The following is a 16,419-nucleotide window of genomic DNA, read 5'->3' as shown; positions in this document are numbered from 1 at the left end:
GTACTTGTGTAGCCTGTGAACGTAAGGGCTGTTTTCAGGAAGTTTATCTCTGCTTTTTTAATACTTTTTTTCCAACAATCACTGTAATTTCTGAAACTTCTGCTGCAGTACATGTACTGTGTTATTTCTTGAGAAACAACACAGCTCTGCCTGTGCTTGTGTGACGCAAGTGCTGTATTACCCATAGACGCACTGCAATACATGTGTTCTGCAAACAGGACGTACATACATGCTGTAACGGGAGAGAAGTGAAAGCAATCTGACTGCTTTTGCTTCCTCTGTGGGGATATCGGGGCAAGAGCGCAGAAGCGGACGCGCTTCTCACCTGGGCAGTCGCTTACCGGGGTGCCCGTTGGGAACGCTGACCTGGGGTGATACTGGTGGTGTTGGGGTCGCGTGGCAGCCTGCTGGTGCTGGGGCGAGAGGCTGCGGGGGTCTGAATGTCCCTGCAGCTTGGCGGGGCTGGCTCGGGGAGGCTTTTGGGGAGCCCCTGGCATTTCAACCCTGCGGGGGGGCTCTGCCCGTTTCTCAGGTGACGGAGCAGGGCTCCCGCGGGGGCTTTGGGCACGCGGTGCCTTCGTGTGACTCGCAAAGGCACGGCCGCCTTCGGGGTTGCGGTGTGAGTTCTGGCGTGCTCAAAGTGGCTGGTTTTTAAATGAACGTTGTATCTCAGTCCCACTCGGAGGGTTTTTGGAGGATCTCGGAAACTAACCACCCCCTCACCGCCGCGAGGTGTGTGTCGACTATTTCTGGAGATAAACGGTGACAAGGAGGGTAACTGCTGCCTCCCCCCTGCCTTTGGGTTGGGAAGCTGATGATGAGCTCACTGATTCCATTGCCATGAGCTAGTAAAACTGTTGCTCTGAATCCTGCCTCCAGCCCCAGGCAACCAACCTCCCGCTTCCCCGGAGAGCAGCTCCTGAGCCAGGCACCGGCAGACAGCGGCTGTTGATGGGAAGAGTAATTTACATGTGCGATTTATTCGTGTTTACACAGTCGATACAGAACAGTTGCTTGCAAAAACTGATGCCTTATAAAGGAAACTTGGACTGTAGACTTTTGTTTGGTTCAGAGGATCTGGCTGATGTTGCACACGCAAATCATTTATGAAGTGATCTGCAAAGGCCGCTTTGTTGCATGTGTTTGTTTCACCTCAGTTGTTTTTATAAGGCCCTTAAGAACTCTCTAAGAACACAGTGAGTAGTACTGGCCTTGTGTCAGAGGTTTGGCTGCGATGTGCGGGGCGAGGGCGTAACGCTGAGCTCGGCTGGGCTGGCTTTGTGCCGCCCTGCTGTTAGGAAGCTGCTGGAGCCCCTGGGAGCTGGTCTGGAGAGGCTGCGTGGTGGGGCTGGCGCGGTTCTGCAGCGCAGGACGCCTGGTTTTGACGCTGTCTTTCTGTGTGTCCTTGAACAAGTTCTCCTGTGCTGACCTGCTTTGTTACACGCTCCGATTCCTGCTGATGGAAGGTGGTGGCGTACGAGATAGGTACTTGTAAGACAGTGATTGGAATGCAAAGCTTTCAATTTGAAACCTTCTGGTAAATTTGGCGTCTCCTCTGCTGTTTGTGCGTTGTTTTCCCTGGTCTCTCACAAGGCAGTCCAAGCGTGCTCCGCTCTGACGTTTGCTCTGTGCTCTCCTGTGTGCATCAGGGCCTCTGGCTTTTTCTGTTCAGGTTACAGCTCTCCGAACGCGTGTGGTGCCTGGGCAACGTGGTGCTGTGTTGTTTCTTAAAAGTAGAGCTTGTAAGTATGCGATAAGAAACGATGCCAGTCTGGTGGCAGAGGGATCTGCCCTGTGCAGCACTGCAGACCCAGTTTCAGGGGTCTGTGATGAGTTGGAGACCTGAACTGGAGTCACAGGCTGCCTCCCTCCTACTGAAGGGGCTTTTCCTGAATCATCATTTTCGTCCTTGCACCTTGTCCTTCCGACTGCTTTTTCTTTAACCAGTGTTTCTGTTCTGCTTTCTAGGTTTCCAGCAGGTTTCTCTGTTGTCTTCCTATGAAGTTGTAATCCCGCAGAGGTTAGGAAGAGAACGGCGAGAGGCTTCCAATGTCTCCTCAGTACAGGTACTGGGCAGTCTGAAAAATGCCTTCAGTTTGGTATCTACTTCCTAACGAGGTCCACCCAAAACTCACTTGAAATTCTCACAAAACGCTATCGGACTCATCTAGCAGCAAACAAGTATCCATCCTTACAAAAGGTATTACATCTAGCTTTGCCTTTAGGTGAGTTACAGTAAATACCTCCCTGCTCCAGAGGTTACAAGTTGCCACAATGGATTTTTGATCTGGGTGTGAAAGTTGCGTAAGGAGAGTTGTTAAGCACCGGAATGAGTTTCAAAGAGGTGGTGGAATCGTTGTCCTAGGAGATGCTCGAAGTCTGACTGGAGGAGGCCCTGAGCAGCCTGGGCCAGCTCTGTAGCTGGCCCTGCTTTGAGCAGGGGTCAGATTAGACAACCTCCAGTGGTACTTTCCAGCCTGTATTATTCTGCTGTAGCCACGTAACTAAAGACTGCACACTTCAAAGTATTTGGATTAGACCAACTGTGTTGAGTCACAAATCTTATGAACGTTGGCAGAATTCAATATTAACAAAAATGCCTTGCAGTTTGTTGCAGTCGCTGACTAGTGCTCCTGCTGTGATATTTAATGTAGTGGTCAGGCGATTCAGCTTATCCACTTAATATTTAAGGGTCCTGGTTGCTCTGTGTAGCACTTGGCTAAGGCAAGGCTGTGGAGGTACTGGCTCACTGTCAGTGTTCAGTACTAAAACTGTACTGTCCTTTTCCAGCTGTAACTAAGAGTTTTTCTGTGGAAGTCTTAGAAACAAGGAGTAAGAAAACCACAAAGCTATTTTGAAATACCTCCCTTCATGTGACTTTTCCCCAGTTACACAGAAAGGGATGCCAGGTTCTAGAGGTAGGGACAATTATAAAATAGGTTTCAGGCTCACCCACACATGGTTATTCCAAGCAAGATTTAGGAAGGAAAGTTCATTACCTCAGCACCTGGCTATTTCAGTGTGTGGACACGGCAGTCGTTTTGTCTCCTGGATGGCCGGGAACCAGGGCAGATCCTGAAGGCTGTGGCCAGCTTCTCATGGCAAAGGCTTGTGGGGTCAGCAAAGCTGGCGAGGAGCACGAGGAGCACCCGCTCCCCTGGCTGGCGTTGGGGTACCAGCAGGAAGCGTGATGGGAGAGGCAGCTCAGCCCGACAGAGCTCTGCGTCCCTCTGGGAGGTGGTTTAAGTTTTGTTGGGATCAGCTGCATCTCCAGCAGGGTCTTTGCTGCCACAGCTGTATCTGGGAAGGCTCGGGGTACAGCCTCGTCCTGAGGGACAGAGCAGTTTAATGCTATAGTCGTAGCAGCGATGGAGCACGCAGAGACTGTTTTCTGTCAAACTTTTGTTGATTTCAAAGAATGTTTTATTCATTAACATGAGTAAAATGCAACTTTTTTTTATATTCAGGACAAGGTGTCGTATGCTATTGAGATAGAGGGAAAAGAATACACGATTCATCTAGAAAAGAACAAGTAAGTGGTGAATTCCTTTAGATTCCAGAATAATAAATTCCATCTTTGTGTCCAGATAATGAGCTGGCAGGTAGCATGCGAGGTCTGATTCTTGAGGTTCTTTGAGAGGGGCAGTTACATGCTACCTCTGCGAAATCTGCAGAGAAAGATGGCGAAAGTGGCTTCAGTCACACAGCCTTGGCTATCAGCCAGAAGTTTTGTTGAACTCCAGCAGCCCTGGTGATCCCCTCTCGTGAAGGAAGCAGTAGTTTGCTCAAAGGGGACCTGGGGAATCGCTGAATTGACTCTCTCCATTCACATCTAAAAATAAACAAGCTGAACTATATTTCAAGTAAATATTTTCACTTTCTTCTGGGGTTTGTTTATTGTTTCAGGGTTTTTTTTTCCTGTCTCAGTAGCACAAGAATACTAATAAAAGAGGAAACTGACTTTATATCCAAGGCCTTAAACTCCATAACTTACAGACAGTATAGATGTTGTCTGTCTTGCATTTAATTTTTCAAGGGCTACTTGCAGCAACAGCACGTTACCATTTATCAGGCTGTTGCTTCTTAAACCTGCCCTCATAATAGACAAAAGAGACAGAACTATTTAAATGTACAAGCCCTTGGGGATCTCTAGTTGCCACTGGCCAAGCCCCTGACCCTCGGGAGCTTGGGAATTCAGCTGCGCCGCATCGAGGGATTTGCCAGTATGGGTCAGCGGTCTGAATCGTGGGAGACTTCCCTGAGCACTTCCTTCCAGAACTGGGGAAGAGAGGTCATACGCAGCAGACTAATTGCTGTGATTTTTTTTTTTTATTATTCTGCATGAAAACAAGCTTTTAGCACAACTTAATGGGTTTTGATGCTTGTTTTACTTATCCGTGGGGGGGTGGTTGGTATGATTTCATTAATGGTTCTGCCATTCTGATATCTTGGGGTTTGCTGTGGAAATGCACTATTTCTTCGTTAATTTTGGGGGTTCTTCCTTTTGAATGTTTCCTTATTTAATTGCAATTTGTATTTGTGACACTTTTGATTAGGATCATCTTTCTGCCCTGCTGTAGTGCCGTAGTCATTTCATGGAATTCCTCTTGTCTTCCTTCCCCCCTTTCCTCACAGAGAACTGCTGCCCAAAGATTTCACAGTTTATACCTACGATGAGGAGGGGAAGTTGCAATCTGAATATCCAGATGTCCAGGTAGGATTTCTTTCTTTTTATACCCTTACCGAAGGCGACTTGAACACTGAGCATCTACAGGATGAGGGAGTCATGTATTACAAAATGATAGTTGTATTTTTCTCTGGGCCACCTTCTAATCCCATGCGCACGCTGCACTCTTCCTGGAGAGAGTCCTTGATTTTGGAGGAGGATCTAGCCTGGAGCTTGTAATAGACCCATATTTTCTTATGTGGAAGGATTAGCACGTGCCTTCAGTGCTTTCTGCGTTCGTTGCTGAAACAACAGGCGACATAATCTACCTGACCCTTATAATAACGTTCAAAAATGCACTTGCCAGAGAAAATGGAGTGTGTTTGCCCCATACTACCCCCTTGTCTGGTTTCCAAAATGGGTATGTACAGAGGGCAAAACGGGAGTATTCTGTCTCGTCAGGGCTGATGAGGGATGTACTGTGCAACCGAGAAGTTCTGGCAGCACAGTGCCTGTGGGCCAGGATGGCAGGTGTCGGCCCTCTTCTTGCTGGAGAGAGGTTACGTCCAAGTCGAGCGCTCTGCAGGGCTGCTCTCTAGCAGACTGAGTGGTGATTTGGCCCAAATCTGTAGGGAGGGGCTGGCCTCGAAATATTTGAGGCAGGGTGGAGGACAGAAGTTAAGAGTAGGATGGCTTACGGTCAAGTTAAGAAATCCAGTGGCTACGTAATGCTTCTGAGCCCTGCTTGCCTGGTGTTTATAACGTGTTGGCAGCGCCAGCTCTGAAGCCAGCTTCAGGTAGAATGAGCGGGCAAGGGGGATTTTAAACTGGAATCGATAACGAACTGTGGGCCCCATCGAGCTGTGAAGAGCATCTGCTTTACAGGACAGGGATCCAGTTGGAGTCCTGTGCCCCTGGCATCTTGATTAGCTGCTTGTATGTGAGTCCGTGTGGCACTAAGGCGGGTGGGGAAGTTTTTCGATGCATGTTAGCAAAGGAAATGCTGTTGTATTGTGGTAGAGCTAGAAGTGGGTTAGGAGCTACAGACTGTAGATAAAAGGCATGTGGTAAATTTAACTTAAAGCATGTTGTGTTCTCAAGCTGTAACTACAGCTGGTCAGTGGCAGGTGTAGCAATGACGTGATCAGAGATCACACTGGGTGTGCAGTGTGTGTGTGCAATGTGTGTGTAATGTGCCCTTGTTTTCCCGTGTAGGATCACTGCCATTATCAGGGGTACGTGGAGGGGACCCTGGATTCTGTGGTTGCTGTCAGCACTTGCTCGGGGCTCAGGTAGCACAGCTCATCTTTTGTGTCCCTGTTGTCACGTGAGTCTCGCGGCTCGCTGAACCTGAAACAAAATTCTTGCTGTTTTTAACTGCTGTTCAGCCAGGCAGGGACTCATTGACCGGGGCCAAGCTGCAATAGTGTGTGCCTTTGTGCAGACTGTCTGTGGTATCTTTTATCACGTAGTTAACAGATATTTGCAATGCCATTAAATAAGTTGATTAATGCAGTTTGTATCAGAGTACAGTAAGTTGTTCTTTGACACAAATTTTGGCTTAGTTTCCAATTTGCATAGATGGTCACTACAAAGAACTGTACGTAGTGCAACGATGGAAAGTCGAACAGTAGTCTGCAAATTTTACAAAATTGGCCCTACAGCATGTGCACTTCAAATTTGATTGGGAATTTTTTCTGTTTTGAGCTAAATTCCATATGTTTTGGGACATTGATTTTTTGCAGTGCTGTGTTGGACACCAGAGTGGCAATAGTGTATTTGAACTGAAGCGTTTCTGCTTAAGGCTTGTGATTTAATTTCTGGGGCATTGCAGACTTTTACAAAAATGTTTAATTTACTGTATTTGTGAAGGCCCTACCCAAGGAAAGGCTGCTTTCAGGCTTGGAATGAAGCATGCTCTTTTGCAAGGACTGAGATATAGACGTACCTTTAGTTATTAAAGAATAACTGTTGCTTTGTTTTACTGTAAAAATCTGGGTAACTATCCTCTGTGCTTAATGCAAGAATTTCTCACACGCTACCGTATTTTAGGGGTTTGGTGACAATAGGGAACATCACCTATGGAATTGAACCCATGGATTCCTCTTCTGGCTCTAAACACATTTTATATCGATTGGATAATGTGAAGAAAGAGCCCACGATGTGTGGGGTAACCACCAGCGACCACGAAAGGGAACATCCAGAGGAAAATCACCATCCCAGTATGACTCAGCTGCTGCGAGTAAGTACTTCACTATTTTCTCCATAGTCCCTATAACGGCTTTTGTGAGTGTTCAGAATATGGAAGCAGCTTATCAGATTTCCTGGGGCTTAACACATACCTAAAGGTTTCTGATTCAGAGGGCTTTCGACGCTGCTGAGGAACTCAGTAGCTTCAACAAAGCAGTTGCAATTTCCTTCTGCTTCAGCACACAGCGGTGAGAGTTGGGTGGCTGGTTAGATTATTCATGGGCAGAGCTTTTTGGGACTTACCAGGGCAGGAACACTCCCATTACTGGAGAGGCTCATTAACGAAGTGGTGTATCAGAAGCCAGCAGAATATTGTGTTGTTTATTCCATTCTCCAACCCATCAGAATAAGAGTTTGGTGTGGAGGTCCCCCTTGTTCTTTGGCTGTGCAGGAACAAGGTTGCAGTAAAAGCAGGAGTGTGAAAAACATTGTGTTTCACTTCAAGGTTGTTGGCAGTTGCTTGTTAGAATCTTTCTGCTCCCTTATAAAAGCGTGTGCTGTATTTCCAAAGAAACCTGTGTGAAAAGTGAAAAGGCCCCTTGCTTTTGAAACACAGGAAATCTTTGTGCAGCTGAACGTTAGTGTAAAACACTTACAGTTGAATTGTCAGTGCATTGGATTACACTTCTTGGTTTTGGCTTGTTATCATCTTGGCAGAGTGTGCTTTGGGTGTGTCCCTCAAACCACGAGTTGTATCAAGTGAAATATGACAATGTCATGATTTTTTTTTTGTTTATGCTTGAATTAATAAAATTGAAGTTGTCTGAAACTTTTTTCCACAGAGAAAGAGAGCGGTCCTACATCAAACAAGATATGTGGAGCTGTTCATAGTTGTGGATAAAGAAAAGGTGGGGATTATCTGTTGCTTTCCCTTCCTTCTCCCTAGGAGAGGGCTTGAAAAGTCTTTGTTAGTCCTAGATGGATTGTTGAAAGACAATGAGGCTTTAGCCAAGGTTATGCAAATACACTAACTAAAACTGAATAAACATGTTCTATGCAGCACTCTTCAGGAAAAGAGTAGACTGTGTCAGACATGGAGAGTTTCTATCAGCAAGGAGTGTAATAACATAAGGAAAACACATGGCAAAAACCACCATTGCTGTTTTCTCTTGAATACTGAGCTGTTGAGCAATAGCAGTGAAGAAGCTGCTGTCTTGATCAGCGTCTTCTTGACAGGAGATTTGGAGCCAGGCAGAAGTGTTTTTCGTGTTACTAGTCTTAAAATGTTTTGTTCCTGTTTCTAACTCTTGTCTTTATCTCTTCTCTTCATGACTAAGTTTCTTTGTCTTGCAGTTTGAAGATTTTGGGAAGAGTGAAACAGAAGTAAGAGAACACATGGTGCAACTGGCAAACTTCCTTGACAGTGTAAGTTAAAGCTACACTGAGTGTCCGTGGGAATGACGCTGTGTGTAGCAGCCCTGCAGCTCTCTTTACTTTTATGACCTTCCACCTTGGCGTCTATTCTGCTACCGCTTTGGTGAGAATGAAATAAAGGTTTTTTTCAAGCCAGGAGCTAAACCTGTTTCCTCAGGTGTGATGTTGAAGACTGATAGAACTCAGAGTCGTGCAGCATTGTGCTGAAGGAGGAGCAGGGGCTGCGAGGCGATGGCAGTGTTTACTGACAGTGGGCTTTGGCGAGTGCATCACTATGAAAGCTTTTCCACCTCTAAATTCATCTGCAGTCATCGTACTTGAGAATTAATTTAGGGAACTCTTCCAACCTGCACTACATAGTGAGTGACAGGACAGATTGTTGCCGTTATTGCATTTCTTGTGTATGTGTGAAGGTTAGAGAAAAAGCATGTCTCTCAACTTGGCTGTTTCAGATGATGCTATTTGTCAGGATTGAGACTCCGTTTTATTTCTGTTTTGGATTTTCTGATAGTATGTCCAGTGAGGCATTTAAGCATTGATCCTTTAGCTAATGAAAGCCTAAATCACAGGGAAAATGCATTCTGGTGGTTTGAATTGTGTACTAACTTCAAAAAAAACAACAAACACAAACAGAAAAAGTAGATTCTTGCAATAAGATACTTAATGCCAGACCACGTGTTGTTCTCTGAAGGTCTTCAGAAATATTTATCCTTTTTTTTTTCTTCCCCAGATGTACATCATGTTGAACATCCGCATTGTGCTGGTTGGTCTAGAGATCTGGAAGTACGACAACATCATTAGCACAGATGGAGGTGCTGGTGATGTGCTGGCAAATTTTGTACAGTGGCGAGAGAAGAATCTTGTTTTGCGCCGGAGACATGACAGTGCCCAGTTTGTCCTGTGAGTTGCAGTTCCTGCCCTTTGGCTCTTAAGCAGCTTATTCTATTCCTGTCTGCTCAGCCGTGCTGTAGGATCAAAAGTCGCCGCTGTATTTCAGCAGAGGATCCGGTGCAATCTGCTGTGGTTTGTGTATTTGTGAAAACATTCCAAGTCAACGTAAGCATTTTTAAGAAGGTTTCTGTGGTCCTTGCATTCAGTGTCCTCTCTGACAGGTATATTGCTAAATAACAATTTTTTTTCTTGTCCCACATGTCCTGCAATGTTATTTGTTGTATTGTATAAAACTTCCATTCAGATAATCCTTTGTCAGGTTGTACACAGGTTAGACTTGTAATCTAGGGCTTTTTCCACTTGAAAATGAGCATAAGCCTGGTGCAGAGTGTTGCATTTTAATGGAGAAAAAGTCGTTTCTGCAGTTGGTGTCCAGAAGCTGGCTACGTGGTTTGAGCTTTGACACGTGACGTTAATCTGCTGTCCCCACTGCCTTAAACTAGCACAGGGCTTCCTGAGCTGTCGCCTCTGCCCTGCTTCCAGGACGCGTGCCCCTGTGCACTTCCCGCGCCCGCAGATAGCGCGGGCCCGAGGAAGTCAGTGCCCAAAGCAGAGAAGGGGCAGAGGCGAGAGCACTGCTCCACACGGGGCAGCAGCCCAGCCTGCCCTTGCACAAAGCAGGAGCTCCCCTTCCCGCAGGGGCTGGGAGCCTCTTCTCCTCCGAGGCAGAACAGCACCGTTCAAGTGATGAGGGTGAAATGGCTGAAAAAACATTCATTTTAAAAATTCTTTTATATGAAGTAAGATGTGGTGCATTGTGCTGTTGCACTTAAGCTTTAAGAACTGTGGAGAAACAAAATGAGAGAGTAATGAGAAGGAAGTTGACAAGGAAAGAAATCTATGGAGTTTGGCAGTAGTAGAAAGGCAGCTAACAGCCAATTAAAACAAATGATTTTAAGGGTGGATCGTTTAGCTCTTTATATTTAGAGGGAAGATATGGAAGAGGCTGGCATTGTCTACAAACTCTTGTCATAATTTAAAAGAATAAAAGAACCGTGAACAGAAAGATAAAGCTGAACTGGTACATTGATACCCACAGTCAATAGCAGCGCTCCTGGCAGTGCTCCTTCATCAGCGCTGGAAGAGCCGTGTTTCGTGCCCCACGGGCAGGAGCGGTGTCCTGAGCGGCTGTGCCACTGGGCTGTGCTGTGGGCAGTATCGTGTGCCTGCACAGACAGGATGATTGCCTTTTCTTTTCTCCCCATGACTGTAGGAAGAAGGGGTTTGGTGGCACAGCTGGAATGGCCTACGTTGGAACAGTGTGCTCCAAGAGCCACGCAGGAGGCATTAACGTGGTGAGATATCTTTAGTGATACTGTGAATGTGATCAAGGTAAGAGTTTTGCACTCCAGAAGCCTTCCTGGAAGTGCAGAATCTTTAATAACGAAGCTGAAGTGGCTTAGTGGGGGCTATTGTGTGGTCCCCAACTGCTTCTGGCAATTCCATGATATCTGGATCACCACCTTTCTGTAGTCTTCTGCATCCTCTGCTCAGCTTCCCCTCTCCTCAGTGTGCAGTACTCATGGAAAAGGGAAAGGATTTCTCTGCTGATGTTTTCAGCACCCCTGCCTTAGAAGTGTGTGGGAGCTGTGGGTGTTGTCAAATCTATCCTCTGGTGTTTGCTTGACCTGCACAGTCGTGAACTCCTAGAGCAGTTCACTGCCCTCTTTATGTGAAATTGCCGAGCGTTAATGAACTGAATTGCTGACCTCAGATAACTTGCAATCCCAGCAGTCTTGTTTTCTTGGACTAATGACAGAATTACTAGAAAAGGAGTTTGCATATTTAAGGAGATTTGGGCTGGTGTGGAGAACTCTATAGTTTTTGTGTTAGTGTTGCAGCTGCAGTTGTTCAGTAGTGTCCCAACTATGTTTATCTAATGTTTATCTAAGAGCTCTTTTTACTAAGCAGGTGACAGGCACTCGGTTGCAAAGCAAGAGAATCCTGTTAATGTAGAGACAGAATGACAGGAGTGTCTTTTTGGCACATAAGTGAACACTGACTTTTTCTCAGTACAAGCTGTCTGCTAATTTTCTTCTGTTTTGTTCTCGTGCAGTTTGGAAGAATCAGTATACAGATGTTTGCATCAATTATGGCTCACGAACTGGGACATAACCTGGGGATGAACCACGACGATGAACGTGTCTGTCACTGTGGAGCAAGCAGTTGCATTATGAGCTCTGGAGCATCGTAAGTAGCTGACCAAAGGGAAGGCATTTTCCGAGGGTCAAAACTCCCCACCCATGCACTTAGTTTTTACAGGTTGCTTTCATCTTGCAAAGAGTCGTGTCAAGCTTGCAGGTCGTGAGGAAAGCAAATGTTGCCCTTGTTCTACAAGTGAGGGAATGCCTGAGGGTTGGCTTAGTGTAAAGATATGCTCATGTTCTCTGTTGCAGCGGATCAAGGAACTTCAGCAGCTGCAGTGCAGAAGACTTTGAGAAGCTGACTCTTAACAAAGGTGGAAGCTGCCTGCTCAACGTTCCCAAGCCTGATGAAACCTATAGCGTCCCATACTGTGGGAACAAGCTGGTAGATGCTGGGGAGGAGTGTGACTGTGGTTCACCAAAGGTTAGAAGCTTGTGTGTTTTACAAATGCTGCCAGGGCAGCCTTGCGTGACCCTCGCCGGAGAGGGGACTGTCATGGCAGAGGGTGAGATTCTGTGACGTTCACAGCTCTTCTCTTTTCAGGAGTGTGAAAGTGATCCTTGCTGTGAACCAGGCACTTGCAAACTCCGATCCGGTGCTGAATGCGCTTATGGTGACTGCTGTAAAAACTGCCAGGTAAGAGACTCGAAGGTGTTATTTGGAAGTGTTCTTCAGTGGTTGAGAAAAGGAGAGCGTTGGCCTAGCCCGTGCCTCTGTGAGAGGGAGCTGTCACGCCTGTGCACAGCACCCACCGAGGGCTTCAGATCAATGCCCTTTTTTTGGGGCATGTTGTGGGTCAGGTGCAGTGTTCACCTCTGCTGTAAGGTTTCTATTTTCTGATGCAGTTTCCCCCTCCCCTCTCTCTTTAGCTCCTTCCAGGAGGAACCGAGTGTCGGGCGAGTAACAACGAGTGTGACCTTCCAGAGTACTGCAACGGCACGTCCCAGTTCTGCCAGCCCGACTTCACCGTTCAGAACGGTCACCCGTGCCACAACGAGGAGGCCTACTGTTACAACGGCGTCTGCCAGTACTACGATGCACAGTGTCAGGATATCTTTGGCTCAAGTAAGGAAGAGCTCAGTGTTACAGTTTTTCTAGGAGAAGTAGCTAAAAGAATACACTAAGTTTATTTAAAATAGATTTACTTGTTTTCCTGTAACAAAGACCAGCTGGCTTTGGCGAAGGATTTGAAATAATGGTATTTATGGCTTCGTCTTCACACGTTCTTCCTTTGCTACATTTAATGCTGTGCTGGTGACTCAAGTAGTAATTTTCTTGTGCTGATCGTTCCTGTTACAGTGGGGCTTCTGGTGTGTAGGGCTGTAAAGAAGCCATGAAGAATTATCAAATGGTATAACTGACCCAATGTTATGTGACTTGTTCTCACTCTCATTTTAAACTTGGAACTTTGTAGTGCTGATGTTTTTACCTCTTGATTGTTCTGATCGAGTTCTTAAGCTTTCTGTGCTGCATGGAAAATACTAGGTGTAGCAGGGTAATTGCTGTGGGTAAAGGAGACATGATGTGAGATGTTTCTGTCCCTGTTTAACTTGGTTCCTCTGTCTGGGGGATGGGCTGTTGTTTGCAGAAGCCAAAGCAGCCCCCAGCATTTGTTTTACTGAAGTGAATTCCAAGGGTGACAGATTTGGCAACTGTGGTTTCCATGGCAATGACTACAAGAAATGTTCCAGCTGGTGAGTTGAGCCCAGTGCATCCAGAAGTTCCTAAATGTATCACTGAGAGCCCTGGTTCGGGTGCTGTAGTGTTAGTTTGGGGTGTTTGAGCAGGTGCGCTGGGGAGAGACATGTTATCCCATGATCTAACCTTACTGACGTGTGTGCATCGTTCTGAAACCACAGTGAGATAGCTTAGAAAAGATGTGGTTTATCCTGATTTCTGAAGCTGTTATTAGGACTTAAAGCCCCCACACTTACACAGTTTTAAGTTTTGCTGACTTTTGTTTTAGAGTGGCTTTAACTCTTGCACAAGTTGTCTTAAAGCAAGTGTGTTCCACATCTCCCATCGCTGATTGTTCTTATCCTGAGCTGTTCACATACAGAAAAACGAGTAGCAAATCATCATGTTTTCTGTAACGTAAAGGTCCCAACAGCTTACAGAAAGAAGGGATAAATCCATACTCTGGCAGCACTCAAATGAGGCCCAGCTCAATTTTGTTGGGCAAGTTGCCTCTATTTTCTTTTCAGGTAGTGTCTTCCAGTAGAAAGAAAAGATCGTATCAAAGGCGTGCTGGTCTTTTTGTCAGAATAAATTCAAGTGTCACTACAGTATTCATATGTTGATGTTGTAGGAATGCCATGTGTGGGAAGCTGCAATGTGAAAATGTGAAAACTATGCCTGTTTTTGGAATTAAGCCTGCTATTATCCAAACCCCCATTATCCAAAGAGACACCACGTGGTGCTGGGGTGTAGATTTCCAGCTAGGCTCTGATGTCCCAGACCCAGGAATGGTGAATGAAGGCACCAAGTGTGGTACTGGAAAGGTAATTAACAATTAAAAAGTTATTTCTTAAAGCAATAATTTGGGGTTTTCATGTGAATAAAATTTTGAGCTGCATTGTTGCATGAGTATTTATGGCCATTAATTTTCTTGATGCCTGTAGTTAATGCAAAGCTGGGCGAGTCCATCAGTTCCCCACGCTGCCTGGTACTGCAGTGCATGTGCATAAAAAATGTAATGAGCCTTTCATTTATAGATGAAGCAAAAGGGACTGAGTTTGTCGAGAGCCAGAATCTTTGCTCTGTCAATGAGCAGAAAGAGCCAAGCACACACAAATGCCTTTAAGACAACTTTAAATTAAAATCCAACTCAACTAGAAAGCCCAGCAGCTTAGCCCCAGCAGAGGAATGTGCACTCCACATATCCTTACTGTGCACCATTTAATTGCTGTTCCTTTACATTCAGACTAGAGACAAAAGACTCCCAGGGACAGTTCAGACCCCGTGCTGAGAAGCCTTGTGTAGAACAGAGCGTTTCTGTAGAGCTGGGGTTTATCACGTAAGAGTATGAGACTTGCTTTGTGGTCAGTGGGGCAGAGTGGCTGCGGAGCAGGCAGCGGGGGAAGAGGGGGTGGGTCAGTGAAATGCCATCGTGCCTCATTTGTGTGCGTCTCTGATTCCCCAAGATCTGCAGGCACTTCCAGTGCGTGAGTGCCTCCGTGCTGAACTACGACTGTGACGTGGAGAGGCAGTGCCACGGGCACGGGGTAAGCAGAGCGAGAGCCTCCGCTCCTGCTCACAGTCCACTTGCATTGAACACTAAGCTTGTACGTTTTATATAACTGGCGGTGTTTCCACGTGAGGTCCTCTGGCGTCTTTTTCACAAGAACACTAGATTTTTACAGCCAATGACCGTGCAAATATGTAAACAGACTTTCTTTACCGAAAGTCCCAGTTTGAGCCAGGTACACTGTAGTTGTTCCTCATCAGTAGTGTCTATATACTAGTCTCTTTTGCACCTCGGAAGTCTTTTGCCCTTCTCTGTTTAAGGCTGTAACTAATGTGGAATAAAGTAATCGTGATGCTAGATGCAGTGCTTAAAAAACTTCCGTGGGCTTCTTGAGGATGGGTTTTGCTATAAAATGCTGCTTTTTGGTACTGCTGATGAGAAAACTGCCTTTAACAGCAAGAATTGGATCAAAGTTATGTAAGCTGGGCAAGTTTTAAAATGGTGGATAGTAACTTAATTTTTCTGTTTTGTTTAACAGTAAAACTCTCTATAAAATGTCTCTGGGCAAGAGAGCCCGTAACAGTATAAAAAAATCTTTGACAGCAGCTCTTAGGATGATACTTTTTTGCCAGGCAAGAAGAATTCCCAATTCCAGTATTACGGGTGTAATTTGAAACTCTGCATCTCACAAGTGGGGGAAAAAAAAAAAAGCGCCATGCTCTTTAAGCCGTTGGGATGGCTGATCTTTGGAAGCTCATCCTGAACAGGGCTGTGCTTGCCCAGTCATGTGAAATCTTGGGACGCCTGGCCAAGGACTACGTAGAACTGACGTGGGAGTTAGCAGTTAAAGTTCTCCAGGCTGAACGATATGGAAAGGACAGAACAGACGGTCATGGCTACTGCACGCTGCTTTTAAATACGTAGAAACTTAAGTTACTAAATAGACCTTCTTGTGATGCTTGTGTTGTTTCAATCCAGGTGTGCAACAACAACAGGAACTGTCACTGCGAAGCAGGCTGGGCCCCCCCGTACTGCGATGCCAAAGGCTACGGGGGAAGCGTGGACAGTGGCCCTCCCTACAACGGCAAGTGCTTGTCAGGCAGCTCCAGAGCCCCGGGCCTGGCCTGGGAAGGGTGGTGCTGGGCTGAGCGCAGGGTGCCTGGTTGCTCTGAAGCAGCTGACTTCTGGTGGCTGAAGTGCTGGTGGTTGGCTCCTCACCTAGTTTCATTTTCAAACTAGTCCAGTTAAAGTTGGGGGCTCAAGGTGCTGCACTTCTCTTCTGGGATCTGGGTGTCTGTGCAGAAGCTGAGCTGGTTTAATTACCTTCGGGTGATTTCTGCCACCCTGGACCAAGATCCTCGTGGACTTCTCTGTATCCAAGCTGGGAGCTGAAGCCCCTTCCATTCTTAGATCCAAAAACATGAAATTTGGCTGAGGATGTGGGTTCAGATCCGTGGATGTGAATGTGCATCTCTGTAAGGACATGCTGCTTCTGGCAGCGGTGGCAGAGATGAGGAGCTGCTCTGATTTGCCTTTTTTTTTTCCTGGAGGGAAAAGATGGGTGGGGGAGGGAGTTTTGTGGGGTTGTTTTCTTGTAGTTTTTTCCCCAGGGAAAGGGAAAAAAATGTTTGATGTGGCAAGATGATGTATCTATGTACTTGGAAGTTACATGTACTATGTTTGAATGTGAAGAGTGAGAACGTGGTGCCTGAGGCAGGGGAGCACAATTCATGCACATGAGAAAGCAAACTGAAAGAGGCTGTGAAGCTTCACTGGCAGTTTGAAGATGAAATAGGAAGCCAAATCCAAGCTATAATTTGGAGAAAACTTGTGCAATGCCCATATG

The 16,419-nt window shown here is 46.1% G+C and overlaps 1 protein-coding gene across 1 annotated transcript in view; it reads left to right on the top strand.

The window, feature by feature from the left end:
- The window catches only part of ADAM9 (ADAM metallopeptidase domain 9), a 28,347-nt gene that overhangs the window by 7,277 nt on the left and 4,651 nt on the right, over nucleotides 1-16,419 (top strand). The window contains exons 2-18 of the mRNA XM_068421483.1: nucleotides 1,969-2,066; nucleotides 3,468-3,532; nucleotides 4,636-4,714; nucleotides 5,882-5,958; nucleotides 6,719-6,908; nucleotides 7,699-7,764; nucleotides 8,210-8,281; nucleotides 9,021-9,190; nucleotides 10,455-10,536; nucleotides 11,298-11,431; nucleotides 11,638-11,809; nucleotides 11,930-12,022; nucleotides 12,256-12,451; nucleotides 12,975-13,080; nucleotides 13,695-13,887; nucleotides 14,530-14,610; nucleotides 15,552-15,657. Coding sequence (XP_068277584.1) covers nucleotides 1,969-2,066; nucleotides 3,468-3,532; nucleotides 4,636-4,714; nucleotides 5,882-5,958; nucleotides 6,719-6,908; nucleotides 7,699-7,764; nucleotides 8,210-8,281; nucleotides 9,021-9,190; nucleotides 10,455-10,536; nucleotides 11,298-11,431; nucleotides 11,638-11,809; nucleotides 11,930-12,022; nucleotides 12,256-12,451; nucleotides 12,975-13,080; nucleotides 13,695-13,887; nucleotides 14,530-14,610; nucleotides 15,552-15,657 — 1,980 coding nt within the window. The remainder of the gene's footprint in view (nucleotides 1-1,968; nucleotides 2,067-3,467; nucleotides 3,533-4,635; nucleotides 4,715-5,881; nucleotides 5,959-6,718; nucleotides 6,909-7,698; nucleotides 7,765-8,209; nucleotides 8,282-9,020; nucleotides 9,191-10,454; nucleotides 10,537-11,297; nucleotides 11,432-11,637; nucleotides 11,810-11,929; nucleotides 12,023-12,255; nucleotides 12,452-12,974; nucleotides 13,081-13,694; nucleotides 13,888-14,529; nucleotides 14,611-15,551; nucleotides 15,658-16,419) is intronic.

Source organism: Nyctibius grandis, chromosome 33, assembly GCF_013368605.1.
Source record: "Nyctibius grandis isolate bNycGra1 chromosome 33, bNycGra1.pri, whole genome shotgun sequence".
Classification (NCBI taxonomy): domain Eukaryota; kingdom Metazoa; phylum Chordata; class Aves; order Nyctibiiformes; family Nyctibiidae; genus Nyctibius; species Nyctibius grandis.
Note: the sequence above shows the minus strand (reverse complement) of the source record. Positions and strands in the feature narration are given on the sequence as shown.